Source organism: Heptranchias perlo, chromosome 1 (genome assembly GCF_035084215.1).
Source record: "Heptranchias perlo isolate sHepPer1 chromosome 1, sHepPer1.hap1, whole genome shotgun sequence".
Taxonomy (NCBI): Eukaryota; Metazoa; Chordata; class Chondrichthyes; order Hexanchiformes; family Hexanchidae; genus Heptranchias; species Heptranchias perlo.
This window is the reverse complement of record NC_090325.1, coordinates 103,011,062-103,029,992: the sequence shown is the minus strand read 5'-3', so window position 1 is coordinate 103,029,992 and position 18,931 is coordinate 103,011,062. Positions and strand designations below refer to the sequence as shown.

Here is an 18,931-nt window from a genome sequence, read left to right as displayed (position 1 = left end):
CAAATGTCATGGCATACAAAAAAGCACTTAAGGGAGACTTAGCACAATGTCCTTCCAGTTCTGCGTTAAATTCCAGCCCAGACTGAGGTATAAGGGCACTTCTTTCTTTTGACTGGAAGGGTCCAACAGGTTGTCTGGTCTCAACCTGGTTGTGTGCACAAAAGCCATGTGAAATGCGCCGCATAAATTCAAATTCTTTTCGAAAAACTAGTCAAATCAGTAATTAACTTGCTTATTTGTGAAAGCCTTAAAAAAAAGTCACTCTTGAAACTTGAAAATCTACTTAAGCACTATGAATTTAGAGATGTCATGTCAGAGATGGTGAATGCACAACTTGCACACAAATGATCTACCAGCTCCTTCGACAGCTCAGAGAATAAAGGGTAAAACTGAACCGCTGGTCTGGAATTTGACGCAAACTGGAAGGACATTGTTTTTTTACATCCAAATTCCATGATGTTTAGAACCCTGCTGTATCTTGTTAACTTAAGACAAAAATTATTGCATGTACTGCACAGCTTTTGTGTGTGAAACAGTATCTTGCGACTGAAAGGTACTAATTTTGCTTCCTAGTCTGTGCCAAGTTAGCTGACTTCAGCTGGAATAGTTATGAGGGCATTTCAATTGGCCTTAATGCTCCCAGGCAATGAAGGAGAAAATAAGCAGGGTTTCCACAACGGGTCGCTACACAGCAACACCTGCTGGAAAATGCAAGCATGTGGATGTTGGGCAAGGACACGTTCAGGCTCAGCTGTGAACAATCTGCCAACATTACCCATCCAGGCTCACGGACAAAGAATGCTCATTCAGGTGAGGAACAAGAGGACTAACTGTGCCCGTGGAACTGTATGCCAGCATGAGTCACTGTGCTTGGCAAGAAAGAGAGAGAAAAAGAAAATGGGCAGAGGAAGAAATTCCTGTCAATCATCAATTCAAATTTGAAGACTTATTCCAGAATATTGAAAGTGTAATAAGGGACAAACATATGAAGATTGTTACAGGAACTGAATGAATCTTTTAAGCTAATTTCAGATGAAACAAAAGAAAAGCAACATTTTCAAAGACCACAACATTTTTGTTCTTTGTTCCTCCCCCTCAATTTGATTCAAGGAAGATTAATTTAGAATTGTATGCATTTATACGGCATCTTATTAGGTCAAAATGTCTCAAAACACCTGAACCAATTAACCACTTTGAAGTGGAGTGACATATAGATGCATAAATAGCACAGCTACAAATTATTTATCACAAAAGAAGTATGCTTTATCATCAAATGCACTACAGCAACTCGCCAAAACTTCTTGGACAGCACCTCCCAAACCAACGACCTCTACCACCGAGAAGAACATGGGCAGCAGGCACATGGGAACATCATGACCTGCACGTTCCCCTCCAAGTCACACACCATCCCGACTTGGAAATATATCACCGTTCCTTCATCGTCGCTGGGTCAAAATCCTGGAACTCCCTACCTAACAGCAGTGTACCTTCACCACACGGACTGCAGCGGTTCAAGGCGGCGGCTCACCACCACCACGCCACGAGCAATTAGGAATGGGCAATAAATGATTTACGGACAACCTGCATTTGATTCTGAGGCACAAAGCAAGAATTTCAAACTTCTAGTTAAACATTTCTCTTGAGGCTGCCTGATGTATTCTGGACATAATGAAAAAAATCTTAAGAGCTCCTGCTCCCAAAAGGTGCCCAGTACCTCTTATTGAAAGGGCACTAACATGGGCACTGGGCAAAGACAGGCAACATCTGCCTCTCTTTCCAGACTTTCACAAACAGTGGTCACTTCGCTAAGATACAGGAGGGCCACCATGTTACATATAATAATCACCCTATTCAGGAACTGGAAAGAAAACAAAACAATCTACCCTTTTGTGATCTCCCATGCAAATTCAGGTGAGTGTCAGTTTATTTTGTAAGCAATTCTCCTTGTTGAAATAAACTGTGCTTCGCCTTCTTAGAATTTGGATTCATTCATCTCTGACTTTACAAAGAAGGGCAGTTCTAAAAAAAAATCAGTTACGTTCACTGTGGGAAGGCTTCTAAACATCCCAGTGATGTTGCAACATCTTCAGCAACGAACACAGTCCAAGTGTTAAATGAAGATTTTTTTTCCCCGTTAAGGCACTTGCTAGAATACAGTTTCACAGGTGCCATCACGTATCTGGTACCCTGAACACATGGCCATTGTTTCATGTGTAAATCTGGACAGCAGGTGTCAGCAAACTATTTAGAAGTGGAAAGCATCATAGCAGAGCATGATCCTGTCCTCAGCTGTCCTCCACGTGCAGCAGGATCACTGGATAAGTCAATAAATGGGAAACAGCAGCTGTTTCACCCTTGCTTAGGAAAAGGGCACACAGGTTTGCAGTACCCCAACTGCTGCCCTGACCAAGATCAGCCAATACCACAACAGACCAGGAATCAACAACTTACATTTATTTAACGCCTGCAAAACAGAAAAAAAATCCCAGGGTGCTTCAGCGAAGTGTAATCAGACAAAATGGATGTCAAGCCAAAGAAGCAGATATTAGGAGGAGGAGGAGAGAGGTGGGCATTTAGAGGGCCTTAAAGGAGGACAGGGAGACGGAGTGGTTATGGGGGGAGTGAATTCCAGAGCATGGGACCTAGGTAGTTGAAGGCAAGGCACAACCGCCACGGTACGGCGAAGGGCTACGGAGGTGGGGTGGTGGAAAGATGCAGGAGAGGCTAGAGTCAGAGGAACAAAGAATTTGGTTTTGGCAGGGGGGGGGGGGGGGGGGGTTGCTGAGGGAGGTTACAGAGATATGGAGCGGGCAAGGCAATAAAAGGATTTAAGCACAAGGATGAGAATTTTAAATTTGAGGTGTTGGGGGACCAGAAGCCAATGATGACAGGTGTCATAGGTGAGTGGGACTTGTGTAGATGGGATATGGGAAGAGTTTTGGATGAGCCGGAGTTTATGGACAGTGGAGAATGGGAGCCGGCCTGGAGAGCACTGAACACTAACAGAGAGGAGGACAGGTGCGCGCTATAATGGCTAGGCATTGAAGTCAACCTACCAGCTTACCTGAGGCAGCATAACTATTAATGGTCACTTCCCTGAATGTGTCATTTCTTTTTTTAAAAAATCAACAAATGAAAAACCTCATCAGCAATCTGCTACTATTATTAGCATACCCAAAAGATAACATACTAATACATGTCCTCAACTTGTGGAAACAATCACTTGAATACAACTGTTTGAAAAGAAAGACTTGTATTTATATAGTGCTTTTCACCTCGGTGTCCCAAAGCACTTTACAGCTAGGAAGTACTTTTGAAGTGTAGATGCTGTTGCAATAAGAACCGCAGCAGCCAACTGGTGCACAGCAAGGTCCCACATGCAGCAATGTAATAATGACCAGATAATCTGCTTTAGTGATGTTGGTTGAGGGATAAATATTGACCAGGAAGCCAGGGAGAACTCTTCTTCGAAATAGTGCCAGGGAATCTTTTACGTCCACCTGAGAGGGACGACGGTGGGGGGGTGGGCTCGGTTTAACGTCTCATTCAAACGACGGCACCTCCATCAGTGCAGCGCTCCCTTAGTACTGCACTGGAGTGTCAGCCTAGATTTTGTGCTCAAGTCTCGAGCGGGACTTGAATCCACGACCTTCTGGCTCAGACAAGAGCGCTACCACTAAGCCACGGTTGACACCAGAACTGGAATAATATCCAGTCTCCACTTTATATTAAATCTTCCTTAACCACCTAACCATTAATGCTATTTTCTCCCTGGCCTTTACGGACATGGAAAAAAGGCCAGGGGCTCAAGGCAATTTCAAAGTAGGAGTAAGGGAATGGTACAGGGTACCTTGTTTGGATGAAGCCCACTATTAACACAAGAAGAAGCAATGGTAGGGAGTGGAAAGCAGAGACCAGAGACAATTACCTTCCTTGATCGGGTGCATATCAAATTTCAACATTAAGTTAGTCCCACAAACATCTGGGGCAAATGTGCAATTACCAGGTACTCGGGAGGGTATCAGGAAGCAAGAATTCATGAAGAAAGATGAAGTCACTTTGAATTTATCCAGCTGTGCTTAATAAAATCCAGAATTGGCAATCAAGAAGTACTTGGCTCAATGGTGGTTAAAAATACATTTAACAGCAATTCACCCAGAACATCAGGCTTTTCCTATGACCTGAAGACTTAGTTATTTCAAATCCCAAAATAGTTTTATAAAAGACAGTTCTTTAACACTGCAATAACCAAAAAGATACAGGAGAATATAAAACTGATTTTCTTAAGAAATTCTTCTCCCTTGAGAGAAGGTCTTTCCTGAAAATGATTAATATTTGAAGGTTAATTAGGACAGAATGACAATCACAGCTGCAGTGATGCTCTAGATGAAGGTTATCTTCGTTCTGACAAGCTACAATTAATACGAGTCAGCTCACACCATACCTTCATGTCATCGGTTTCAAAAATAGGAAATCTACTTTCCTACAGTTGGATCTTGCAGTAGTATATTAAAGTTAGCCTTAGGGAATTAATATTTGGGCTAAATGAACCAATAATTTTTGTTAATAGAATACTGATTATTGAAATTAAATATAAAATATAAATCCTGATACAGTACATTAAAACAAAAACCTCAGTACAATAGCTTGATGAAACATGCACCTAGTTAGCAACGTGCTGACTTGAAAACAACCCAACAAGCATAGGCTTGTTCATGTGATATATTTCAGTAATAAAACACTAGAATTCCAGCTTATAAATTAAGGATCAAAGAGTGATCATTTTGTTATTGAACCAGGTGACACTGACCTATTACCATACAAGATTTGAAAGAAAGGACCAAATGCACTTAATATACAATAATCTCAGCAGCTAAGTGGACAAGGTAGTCACTAATTTATTTCATGAATTATATTGTGGTTTTAAATGCTACTAGTTTTATTAACATGGAGGACTATAAAAAAGTCAGCTACCGTCTTCCTTGGTACTATGTAGGTCATCTCCTCATAATTTGGTATTGTTTTGGACGTGCTGTTCATGAAGTGACAAGATGCAGTTTTACCAAATTTCCCCATACAAGTTCCTCATCTGGACAGTGCCACAGAGCTTGCTTTCACACACCACCTTCTGGCCAGGTCAATACAATCATTGCAAAAGCCTAAAAGATGTTACCAGCTGCCTACCTGACCAAGGAACTTCATAAGAAAAGAAAAATTTTGGAGACTTATGAGGTCTAAAGATATGTAAGTTTGCCATCTTTTCAGTTATATAAAGCTCCTAGTTGTTTCTGTGGGAAAACAGTTCAAGGGTATTAATTTGAACCATTTCCGTTTTTAAATGAAGTGTGCAAATTCCTTAAAGCATTTCAAATACGGGTTAATCTGCAGTCTCTGAAATTCACTTGGATGTCTACTGCAACCAACAACGAGCTTTTGTTTAAATACAACGAATAATCTCCCAAAAAGAAAAACCTATTCCACTGAGCATTCTGGTGGTCTCAAAAGGATAACCAACCATACAGCATCCTCTTCACAGAACGTTCCTTGGCACTAGATTTTAGAACTGATTGTTCCATTCTTGGTGAACACAAGGTACAAAGTGTGACTGTAACATCTATCTTGTGTTATTTGCCACCTCCCAAGGAAATGGCTAATCTGTTTCACTCCAGTGAAATTCCCATAGCAGTAACGCTGTATAAAATGTATGAGGTATTTGAACTGCGTCCACAACGCTTTGAGTCACAGAATAAAACAAAATGTTCGATAAGCAAGGAGGCCATTCCCATTTGGACCTCAATGTCTAAAATAGGAAATTACATGGTAAACAAATATATTACAAAACTATTCCCATTACATGAAGCGTATGAAAGAATCTTTTTATACCAGAATTCACGAGAATATTGTGTTCATTCCAATACTGAGAATCTGAAAACGCTCTTTGGTTTCTGCAGCTTTCTGATATTCTATTTTCTAATCAACATTAGAATGAAACAGTGAAACTGGCATTTGCAAATGCATTTCTACTGAAGGCATCTTAAGTAGTAATGTTTCATAAACTTTACTGACAAGTCACTGTACTCTTTAAAGTTCAGTGCTAAATATGTTGCAATTTAAATTCTCTGCTTTTGAAGAGTAATATATTTATGGAACATGCTAACATTACAGTAGACTATCTCTGAAAACTCCCAACAGCACCTCTAATACACAAATAGCCCTCCCTGTTGACCCCAAAGCATCCCCATTACTCTGATGGCTGCTGACGCAGCACATGCATCACTACATTATCCTACTAACACTAGTGTCTCAGGCAATGCTACTGGTAGATGGAGGCATCAACGTACCCAGCTATGCAAAAATTGGTCTATTGCCTATCGTGACAGATGAAGAGGGGGAAAATGAGAAGCGAGTGAGGGAAAGTAAGGATCAACCGACATCATAAACAGATCTCATCATTATCACATTGCTGTTTGTGAGACCTCACTGTGCACAAATTGGCTGCCGCATTTCCTACATTACAACAGTGCCGACAATTCAAAAGTACTTCATTGGCTACAAATTGTTTTGGGACAACCTGAAGTTGCGAAAGATGCTAGATAAATGCAAGTTTTTCTTTATTTTTCTTCATCAGAGGTGGTCTTATATTTCCAGTGAATAAAACTGCAAAGTTCAAATGTTGCCTCCTAGTACTCCAGAGCCCCAGTAGAAAGATTAAAATCAGGCTTTAATTTAAAATAAGCTTCAAAGCGTAGACAATAGTGTCCGCTCTTATTGGTGGGTGTCTCCTATTAAGATGAAGAATATAATTACTGGGAAATGGAACAGTTAAGAGTGTGCACTGCTGACTTCTCAGCTTTATTCTAACGCATTGGATCCTGGACAGAAATCAAACTTCTCCTGAGCCAAAGTCCATTTCTTCACTGGCTTTACTGTGATCTCCACCTTGGCCACCACTTTCTACGGAGACTATTCGCTGTTGGGCTGCCTCTATTCGAGTCCTAATCTGCTTCGGCAGTCCGTTTTCTGCTCCTCCGGTGGGAATTTTTCACTCTACAGTGAGTTTCATCCGTTCCAGCTGGTTCCCATCTACATCTGGATTCTCTGCTCCCTTGCTGCTGAATGACCTCTACTTTGCGGCTTTCCGCTTGCTTCCCGCGGCCTTTGACTCCATTCATCCCTCAGGACTCCTCCGCCACCCTTCCCTGGACTGGCTGCTCAAGTTATTACTGCTACTCCTCCCGATCTTAGAATCATAGAAAATTTACGGCACAGGAGGCCGCCATTCGGCCCATCGTGTCCGCACCAGCCGAAAATGAACCACCCAGACTAATGCCACTTTCCAGCACTTGGTCCGTAGCTTTGTAGGTCACAGCACTTCAGATACACATCCAAGTTCTTTTTTAATTGAGTTGAGGGTTTCTGCCTCTACCACCCTTTCAGGCAGTGAGTTCCAGACCCCCCACCACCCTCGGTGAAAAAAATTTTCCTCAACTCCCCTCTAATCCTTCTACCAATCACATTAAATCTATGCCCCCTAGTTATTGATCTCTCTGCTAAGCGAAATAGGTCCTTCCTATCCACTATATCTAGGCCCCTCATAATTTTGTACACCTCAATTAAATCACCCCTCAGCCTCCTCTGATCTAAAGAGAACAACCCTAGCCTATCCAATCTTTCCTCACAGCTAAAATTCTCCAGTCTCGGCAACATCCTGACAAATCTCCTCTGTACCATCTCTAGTGCAATTACATCCTTCCTGGAATGTGGTGACCAGAACTGTACGCAGTACTCAAGCTGTGGCCTAACTAGTGTTTTATACAGTTCCAGCACAACCTCCTTGCTCTTATATTCTATGCCACAGCTAATAAAGGAAAGTATTCCAAATGCCTTCTTTCAGGGATCTGTGGTCATACACTCCAAGGTCCCTCACTTCCTCCCATTTATTGTGTATTCCCTTGCCTTGTTTGCCCTCCCCAAATGCATTACCTCACGCTTCTCCGGATTGAATTCCATTTGCCAATTTTCTGCCCCCCTGACCAGTCCATTAATATCTTCCTGCAGTCTACAGCTGTCCTCCTCACTATCAACCACACGGTTAATTTTTGTATCATTTGCAAACTTCTTAATCATGCCCCCTACATTTAAGTCCAAATCATTAATATGTATCACAAAAACCAAGGGACCAAGTACTGAGCCCTGTGGAACTCCAATGAAAACAGTCTTCCTGTCACAATAACACCTGTCAAGCATTACCCTTTACTTCCTGGCACTGAGCTAATTTTGGATTCAACTTGCCACTCTCCCTTGGATCCCACGGGCTTGTACTTTTTTGACCAATCTGCCACGAGGGACCTTGTCAAAAGCCTTGCTAAAATCCGTGTACACTACATCAAATGCTCTACCCTCCTTATTACCTCCTCAAAAAATTCAATCAAGTTAGTCAGACACAACCTTCCCTTAACAAATCCATGCTGACTGTCCTTGATTACTCCATGCCTTTCTAAGTGACCGTTTATCCTGTCCCTCAGATATGATTCCAATAACTTGCCCACCACTGATGTTAGATTGAACTTGCCTGTAATTACTCGGCCTATCCCTCACTCCCTTTTGAAACAATGGTACAATGTTAGCAGTCCTCCAATCCTCCGGCACCACACCTGTATCCAGGGAGGATTGGAAAATGATGGTCAGAGCCTCCACTATTTCCTCCCTTGCTTCTTTTAACAGCCTGCGATACATTTCATCCGGCCCTGGTGATTTATCTACTTTCAAAGATGCTAATCCCCTTAATACTTCCTCTCTCACTATGTTCCTTCCATTCAATATTTCACACTCCTCTTCCTTAACCACAATCTCTGCATTGTCCCTCTCTTTTGTGAAGACAGACTCAAAGTATTAACATAAGAACACAAGAAATAGGAGCAGGAGTAGGCCAATCGGCCCCTCGAGCCTGCTCCGCCATTCAATAAGATCATGACTGATCTGATCCTAACCTCAAATCTAAATTCATGTCCAATTTCCTGCCCACTCCCAGTAACCCCTAATTCCCTTTACTTCTAGAAAACTGTCTATTTCTGTTTTAAATTTATTTAATGATGCAGCTTCCACAGCTTCCTGGGGCAGCAAATTCCACAGACCTGCTACCCTCTGAGTGAAGAAGTTTCTCCTCATCTCAGTTTTGAAAGAGCAGCCCCTTATTCTAAGATTATGCCCCCTAGTTCGAGTTTCACCCATCCTTGGGAACATCCTTACCGCATCCCCTTCACAATCTTATGTTTCAATAAGATCGCCTCTCATTAAGAACCATACTAACATCTTCCGCCTCCACACATAGGTTACCTTTTTTTGGTCTCGAAAAGGCCCTACTCTTTCTTCAGTTATCCTCTTGCTCTTATTATATTTATAAAACATCTATGGGTTTTCCTTGATTTTACTTGCCAATATTTTTTCATGCCCTTTCATTGCTTTCCTAATTTCCTTTTTAATTTCACCCCTGCACTTTCTATATTCTTATAGGCTTTCTGCCGTATTCAGTTCTTGGTATCTGACATAAGCTTTCCTTTCCTGCCTTATCTTACCCTGTATGCTCCTTGACATCCAGGTGGCTCTAGATTTGGCAGTCCCACCCTTTTTCTTTGTGGGAACATGTTTACACTGCACCCCTTGAATGCCTCCCACTGCTCTTGCATTGATTTACCTTTAAGTAGCTGTATCCAGTCCACTTTTGCTAAATCACTTCTTAGCTTAGTACAATTGGCCTTGCCCCAGTTGGGAATTTTTACTCCTGCTGATCTTTGTCCTTTTCCATAACTATGCTAAAACTAACTGAATTATGATCTCTACCACCAAAATGCAAGGAACTGCTCTATGCTCCTCACCTCGAAAGAGCTGTTCCTTGAACCAGCTCTCTAATTTGAACTATCCTCTAGCTCCCTTGACGTCACTGTTCTCGGTCCTTCTGTTTCACACCCACTGTTCTGCACTCCTCTGCTGGTATACCAAATCCCAGATATTCTGCCCCTCCAACTACTCCTGGATTCACTTGCTCTCCAAAACGGTCTCCAAACCTGGATATTGGTTCATCAATCCTCCCAAGCTGACCACCCTGTCTACAAGTCAACTTCATCCCAGCACTGAACCTCAGGCTTCAACTTTGGACTCAGATTGTCTCTTCTCAATTTATAACCAGGTCGTGGCTCCGTAATCTCTGTCATGCCTATGTAATCTGAATTCCCTGTGTCCAGTCATACGTGCATTTTGACTGCCACTCCAGTCCCCAAGTCCATTGCTTCCATCTCCCCTTTCGGGCCCCACACCCCACTCTCCCTCTCTTCCGGTCAGCTAGTCATGTCACCTTTCATTTCTCATGTACACTGCACCCACCCCCCACCCCCAATCCCATCATCCCTATCACAACCCATCACTACTCCTTTACTTTCCTACTCTCCTGTCACCGTCCCAAGTTTTGAATCCTCTTTAGATACGCCCACAACGTGCTCGCTGTACATCTCAGCATTCTCCTATAAGCCCATCGAGGCCCCCTTTTGAGGAGCAACCCCAATTGTCCCATCCTCCCCTCTCGCTGACATTCCCAACCAGCATGCCTGCTGGGGGCTAAATTCACCAGCCTCCTTCCTTCCCTCCCACTAACCCCACCCACCATTGCCTCCTCTGACTTTGCCAGCAGATCAACAATCACTTCCCCCTCCACATTTTGTTCCAGAATGTCTGTTCACTTGCAAATGAGGCCCTTGTATCCACGACCTTATTGTGGCTTTGAATGAAACTTGGCTTGTGGGTGGAGGCACCTTGCCCTTACTGAAGCCTTCGTGCCTGCCCCGCCCAAACTGCTGTGGTCGTAGCATGGCCCTAGTCATCGAATCACAGCTTGGCCTCTTCTCCTTCCAGCACATCACCTTGTTCCACACTTCCTGCATCTTCTTTAAAACCCAATGCAAAAGCCCTTGCCTGATTCCACTCTTGGATATCCAATCACAACCGGAGCATCTCCAGCAATGGCTTCTCTTCCCACACCTCTGGAGTTCCTCAAAGCCCCCCTTCTCCTCTTCATCTATATGCTGCCCTTTGTCTAAATCATTCAAAGACATTGGGTCAGCTTCCACACGTATGCTGACGACAGACAACTCTAACTCTCCACCACCTCGCCTGACCCCCTCCACTGCCTGTGTTGTCAGACGTTCAGTCTTGGGTTTTCTCCAATTAAACATTGGGAAGACCGAAGCAATCGCCTTCAGTCTCCACCACAAACTCTGTACCCTTATCACCGATTCCATCACCTTCCTGGTCACCATCTAAGGTCAAATCAAACTGTTCACTATCTCGCATTCCTATTCAACCCCAAGCAGAGGTTCCAACCCCATACCATCTCTATCACAAAGATCACTTCCACCTCCGTAACATTGTCTGTCTCTGCAACTCTCACCTGTGCCTTTACCTCCAAACACTACTATTCCAACACTCGCCTATCCGTCCTCACATTTTCCACGCTCCATAAATTTCAATTCATCCAAAACACTGCTGCCCGCATCATATCACCCACAAGTACCACTCATCACTTCTGTCCTTGCTAACCTACATTGGCTCCCTATCCCTCCAATGCCTCAAATTTAAAATTCTCATCTTTGTGTTTAATGTCATTCACCGCTCCTTATCTCTAACCTCCTCCAGACCTACAACACCTCGCCCCAGAACTCTCCATTCTTCTAACTCTAGCTTCTTGTACATCCTCCACCCTGCAATGCCTTGATCCACATTAGTATCACAGTATGGTACAGCACAGAAGGCAGCCCATCGTGCCTGTGCCGGCTCTTTGAAAGAGATATCTTCCCCCATAGCACTGTAAATTTTTTCCCTTCAAGTATTTATCCAATTCCCTTTTGAAAGTTACTACTGAATCTGCTACCACCAGCCTTTCATGCAGTGCATTCCAGATCATTACAACTCACTGCCTAAAAAAAATGTTTCCTCATCCTCTTTTGCCAATCACCTTAAATCTGTGTCCTGTGGTTACCAACCCTTCTGCCACTGGAAAGTTTCTCCTTATTTACTCTACCAAAACCCTTCATGATTTTGAACGCCTCTATCAAACCTCCTCTTAACCTTCTCTGCTCTGAGAATTGCTGATCATATATTGCCCTCCCTCAGCTGATGAATCAGTCCCCCTCCATGTTGAGCACCACTTGGAGGAAGCATTGAGGGTAGCAAGGGCACAGAAAGTACTCTGGGTGGGGGACTACAATATCGGTAGCACCGCTACTGACCGAGCTGGCCGAGTCCTGAAGGACATCACTGAGACTGGGCTTGCAACAAGTGCGTGAACCAACACGAGGGAAAAACCTACTTGACCTCATCCTCACCAATCTACCTGTCGCAGATGCATCTGTCCATGGCAATATTGGTAGGAGTGACCACCACACAATCCTTGTGGAGACCAAGTCCCGTCTTCACACTAAGGACACCAACCAATGTGTTGTGTTCCACTGTGCTAAATGGGATAGATTCAGAACAGATCCAGCAGTTCAAAAAGCTGGGCATCCATAAGGCACTGTGGGCGATCAGCAGCAGCAGAATTGTACTCCAGCACAATCTGTAACCTCACGGCCCAGCATATTCCTCACTCTACCATTACCAATAAGCCTGGGGATCAACCCTGGTTCAATGAGGAATGTAGAAGGGCATGCCAGGAGCAGCGCCAGGCATATCTAAAAATGAGGTGCCAACCTGGTGAAGCTACAATACAGGACTACATGCATGCTAAACAGCAGGAGCAACATGCTACAGACACAGCTAAGTGATTCCACAACCAACGGATCAGATCAATGCTCTGCAGTCCTGCCACATCCAGTCATGAATGGTGGTGGACAGTTAAACAACTAATGGGAGGAGGAGGCTCTGTAAACATCCCCACCCTCAAGGATGGCAGAGTCCAGCATGTGAGTGCAAAAGACAAAGCTGGAGCGTTTGCAACCATCTTCAGCCAGAAGTGCCGAGTGGATGATCCATCTCGGCCTCCTCCCGATATCCCCACCGTCACTGAAGCCAGTCTTCACCCAGTTCCATTCACGCCACGTGATATCAAGAAACGGCTGAGTGCACTGGATACAGCAAAGGCTATGGGCCCCGACAACATCCCGGCTGTAGTGCTGAAGTCTTGTGCTCCAGAACTAGTCGCGCCTCTAGCCAAGCTGTTCCAATTCAACTACAACATTGGCATCTACCAGGCAATGTGGAAAATTGCCCAACTATTTCCTGTCCACAAAAAGCAGGACAAATCCAATCCGGCCAATTACCGCCCCATCAGTCTACTCTCAATCATCAGCAAAGTGATGGAAGGTGTCGTCGACAGTGCTATCAAGCGGCACTTACTCACCAATAACCTGCTCACCGATACTCAGTTTGGGTTCCGCCAGGACTACTCAGCTCCAGACCTCATTACAGTCCTGGTCCAATCATGGACAAAAGAGCTGAATTCCAGAGGTGAGGTGAGAGTGACGGCCCTTGAAATGAAGGCAGTATTTGACCGAGTGTGGCACCAAGGAGCCCTACTAAAACTGAAGTCAATGGGAATCAGGGGGAAAACTCTAGTGGCTGGAGTCATACCTAGCACAAAGGAAGATGGCAGTGGTTGTTAGAGGCCAATCATCTCAGCCCCAGGACATTGCTGCAGGAGTTCCTCAGGGCAGTGTCCTCGGCCCAACCATATTCAGTTGCTTCATCAATGACCTTCCCTCCATCATAAGGTCAGAAATGGGGATATTCGCTGATGATTCCACAGTGTTCAGTTCCATTCGCAACCCCTCAGATAATGAAGCAGTCCCTGCCCGTATGCAGCAAGACCTGGACAACATCCAGGCTTGGGCTGATTAGTGGCAAGTAACATTCCTGCCAGACAAGTGCCAGGCAATGACTATCTCCAACAAGAGAGAGTCTAACCACCTCCCCTTGACATTCAACAGCATTACCATCGCCAAATCCACCACCATCAACATCAGCCAGAAAATTAACTGGACCAGCCACAAAAATACATTGGCTACAAGAGCAGGTCAGAGGCTGGGTATTCTGCAGTGAGTGACTCACTTCCTGACTCCCCAAAGCCTTTCCACCATCTACAAGGCACAAGTCAGGAGTGTGATGGAATACTCTCCACTTGCCTGGATGAGTGCAGCTCCAACAGCACTCAAGAAGCTCGACACCATCCAAGATAAAGCAGCCCGCTTGATTGGCACCCCATCCACCACCCTAAACATTCACTCCCTTCACCACTGGCGCACAGTGGCTGCAGTGTATGCCATCTACAGGATGCACTGCAGCAACTTGAAAAGGCTTCTTCGACAGCATCTCCCAAACCCGCGACCTCTACCACCTAGAAGGATAAGAGCAGCAGGCACTTGGGAACAACACCACCTGCATGTTCCCCTCCAAGTCACATACCATCCCGACTTGGAAAAATATTGCTGTTCCTTCATAGTCGCTGGGTCAAAATCCTGGAACTCCCTACCTAACAGCGCTGTGGGAGAACCTTCACCACTCGGACTGCAGCGGCTCATCACCACCTTCTCAAGGGCAATTAGGGATGGGCAATAAATGCTGGCCCACACCCCATGAACAAAAAAAAACACAACCCTAGCTTCTCCACATAACTGAGTACCATTCTAGTTAATCTCTTCTGGACCCTCTCTAGGGCCTTGGCATCGTTCCTAAAGTGTGATGCCCAGATTTTAACACAATACACCAGGGTGAGGCCTAACTAGTGTTTTATAAAAGGTTCAGCATAACTTCCTTGCTTTTGTACTTTATGCCTCTATTAATGAAGCCCAGGATCCCATACGCTTTTTTCAACAGCCTTCTCAACTTGTCCTGCCACCTTCAAAGATCTGTGCACGTACACCCCCACGGCTCTCTGTTCCTGCCCTCCCTTTAAAATTGTACCATTTAGTTTATGTTGTCTCTTCTTATTCCTCCTACGAAAATGTATCATTTTACACTTCTCTGCATTAAATTTCATCTGCCATGTGTCTGCCCATTTCACCAGTCTGTCTACGTCTTCCTGAAGTCTGTTGCTTCCTCCACATTATTTACTACATTTCCGAGTTTCGTGTCATCTGCAAACTTTGAAATTAAGCCCTCTATACCCAAATCCAGGTCATTAATATGTATCAAAAAGAGCACTGGTCCGAATACTGACCTCTTGGTGAACACCACTGCATACTTCCCTCCAGTCTGCAAAACAACTGTTCACCTCTACTCTCTGCTTTCTGTCCCTTGGCTAAATAGCTGCCACGGTCCCTTTAATCCCATGGGCTTGCATTTTGCTAACAAGTCTATTATGTGGTACTTCATCAAATGCCTTTTGAAAGTCCATCAACCACACTACCATCAAGAACCCTCTCTGTTACTTCATCAAAGAACTCAATCAAGTTAGTTAAACACGATTTTTCTTTAACAAATCCGTGCTGACTTTCATTTATTAGCCCATACTTTTCCAAGTGCCAATTAATTTTGTTCTGGATCATTGTCTCAAGTTTCCCTACCACCGACGTTCGGTTGACTGGCCTGTAATTGCCGGGTTTATCCCTCACCCCTTTTTTGAACAGGGGTATAACATTGGCAATCCTCCAGTCCTCTGGCACCACCCCCATTTCTAAAGGAGGATTATGGCCAGAGCAGTCACAATTTCCACCCTTACTTCCCTCAGTAACCAAGGATGAATCCCATCTGGACCAGGTGACTTTTCTACTTTGAATACCACGAACCTTTGAAGTACCTCCTCTATCTATTTTTATCCTATTCAATATCACTACTACCTCCTCCTTTACTGCTACATTGTTACAGGCTACAGGCCCCAGGTTCTGGAATTTCTTCCCAACCTCCACTTCCCTCTCCCCCTTAAAACCCACCTCTTTGACCAAGCTTTTGGTCACCCCTCCAAATATCTCCTCCTCATTTGTGTTCGATTACCCCTCTGTAAAGCATCTTGAAACATTTTTAAATGTTAATAGTGCTATATAAATATAAATTGTTGTTTTGACCACTGCCAATATCAACATCAAGCACTACTCAGGTATGGTACAGAATATGTTGGATGCAGATTAAAGCTCCCTCTACTTTGCCTCTGTGTAATGCCAACCTCCCGAGCATCCTTTCCCCACTGCATCAGTGTAAAATTTTCATGGCTTCACATTAATCTGTAGGCACAGGCCCATAAAGAGCTAGCATGAAATATGCCCCTAAATAATTTTAACCTGGGAAACGTGCAGCATAAGACTAAAGGTTTTCATCAAATCATTGAGGGTGAATTTGAAAGCAGGACTCAAAAGGTGAAAGAGCATTGTGCAACGTCCATCCAGTTCCCTTCGCAGATCAGAATTCAATGGATAAGGCACATTTTACATGTTTTAATTTGTTGCTGGGATAGGAGAGGGGGTTTTGGGAAACTGGTGACCATAGCAAGAGAAAAGATTCACCACAGTATCTATGAATTCAATCCTCATATTAAAGTTACCATATTAATAGTGGTTTAATACAATCAATTTAATCTGTACTTAGCATTAACATTTTATACTCAAAGTCTTCCCAAAATGATTTTACAAAAACTATAGCCTCTACCTTTCTTTGGAACAAAGGAAGTTGAGGGGAGATTTAATTGAAGTGTATAAAATTATGAGGGGCCTAGATAGAGGGGCATAGATTTAAAGTGATTGTTAGAAGGATTAGAAAGGAGCTGAGGAGAAATTTTTTCACCCAGAGGGTGGTGGGGATCTGGAACTCACTGCCTGAAAGGGTGGTAGAGGCAGAAATCCTCGACTCATTTAAAAAGTACTTGGACCTGCACTTGAAGTGCCGTAACCTACAGGGCTACAGACCAAATGCTGGAAAGTGGGATTAAGCTGGATAGCTCTTTTTCGGCCGTCATGGACATGACGGGCCGAATGGCTTCCTTCTGTGCCATAACTTTGTATGATTCTATACTTAGACCATGGATATCAAAATACCATTCTGTCTCGCTTATTACTTGCATGTCAATTTTTAAGTTTCTTGATTGAATGCCGCAAAGACCTCTTGGCCCATGGAAGATTCGGAAAGCTGCAAGTATCTGCTTCATTAGAGCCCTTGCTAATATAAATACAAAAGCACACAGCTACATTTAAGGAAAGTATAATTCAATTTTGAGCTGCAAAGAAATCTTGATTCTTACCTCTTGACCAGTAAGGAAAAGGAGAACATCTCCCTCCTCTTCTTCACACATATGGATCTGAATAACTGTTCGAATCGCTGACTCCAGATAATCCCTCTCAGGTTCTGGGGTATAGAATATTTCTACAGGATGTGTACGGCCAGGAATGGTAAGCAGTGGGCAACTGTCAAAGTAGACCTGAAACTTGCCTGCATCAAGTGTGGCACTCATGATGATAATCTGAAAGAGACAGCGTGCACTTTAGTCTCAATTCACATAAGACGACACAACCATTAAACTTCCAAAATATAAAACTGCCTCCTGGGAGAAAAATAGAACAGAAGAACCACAATGCTCTAAAAAGAAACATTACTGCTGGACGTAAAAGTAAATTGTCACATTTCTCAGCTTCTACTGCCTGTAAAGCAGAACAACCTTTAACCACACAGCAGGAAGCATGACAATGCATCTAGTGTGCAATCCTATTTACCAAATAGCAAAAGGTAGCAATTGACTACTTCTGTTAAATCATAAGAGCTTCCAAACAGTAATTTTTCAGGAACCCAAGAGATTGTAATTAAACAGATTGAAGCTATAACCCTGCAAAGCAAAACTTATTTAAATGATGTCCTTTTTCTCACACAAGTGTCATTTATAACTTGTTGATCAAGCAGGTTACAGTACGGCTGTCTGCACGTAGACATGTAAATTGGTCAGACTGGGTTGTAATATTTTTGAGGGGATATAAAAACAGCTCTTTGATCAATCGTATTTACAGGTCATTAGGACTTTGATTCCACATTTCTTGTGAATTGGCATTTTTTTTTAAATTCCCCCTTGCCTATTTGTTCCCTTAAAAGCAATGACTCCATCTTTGGGTAGTAGCTCAGGCATCTTAGCCAAATAACCACTGTTTAGGTGTGACCCCAGACAGTGAATCTTGGCAAGATATTTGACCTAAAGGAACATCATAGCCAAGCACCATCCCATCCTTACCTAATGTCCACATATAGACATACCTAAAAGAGATCATAAAACTCCAGCAGTAGAAACCTTGGGTTATTTCTCCCTCCCTAATCCAAAGCAGAGGCCAACTACAGTACCATTACTGCTACTCTGACTGAGATCAGCCACTTCAGCAGAGACTAGGGAACTGAACTTGGATACCATCCTAGTCTGTAAGGCTCAGCTGCTCACTTCTTTAATGAACTGAACCATTGGAGGAAGCCCAATACATGGGCTTTTTATCCTCAAGAAAGTGAGGCACAGGAGGAAAGGGACTTGCATCTTGAAAGAACAGTGTTCATCTCAATTATTGCAAGTTCATAGCAAAAGCTTGGGCTGGTCATATCACATGCAGCAATTTGTAGATCACAAATAATCTGGTGTCTAGTACTGGGAGCCTACAAGGCCTTTTGACGCAAAAGGAGAACACTCAGTGCCATACTTTCACATTTCCAACAACTGAGGGAAGCAGACACTGTAAAATTTGTCTGACACTGGTCCAGCTGCTCTAACCAGAGCCTCTGTTGATCCTTGGGTAAACCCATCAATTTGACTCATTGTCACTTTGACCTTTCTACCTAAAAGGAACAGCCCGTAAGGATCATTTCCAAGCAGTACTAGTGGTAATCTGGGAGAATTTACATACATGTGCAGAGAAGTTTAAACTGCTCGTTGTAATTTACACAAAATATCATGGGTATGGGAGAATAGTGGTCATGTATTGTATTGTATCTG

The 18,931-nt window shown here is 43.5% G+C and overlaps 1 protein-coding gene across 4 annotated transcripts in view; it reads right to left on the bottom strand.

The window, feature by feature from the left end:
- The window catches only part of dhx15 (DEAH (Asp-Glu-Ala-His) box helicase 15), a 131,272-nt gene that overhangs the window by 70,449 nt on the left and 41,892 nt on the right, over positions 1-18,931 (bottom strand). For all 4 annotated transcript variants that reach the window (XM_067989180.1, XM_067989188.1, XM_067989196.1 and 1 more), the window contains exon 5: positions 17,213-17,431. In XM_067989180.1, coding sequence (XP_067845281.1) covers positions 17,213-17,431 — 219 coding nt within the window. The remainder of the gene's footprint in view (positions 1-17,212; positions 17,432-18,931) is intronic.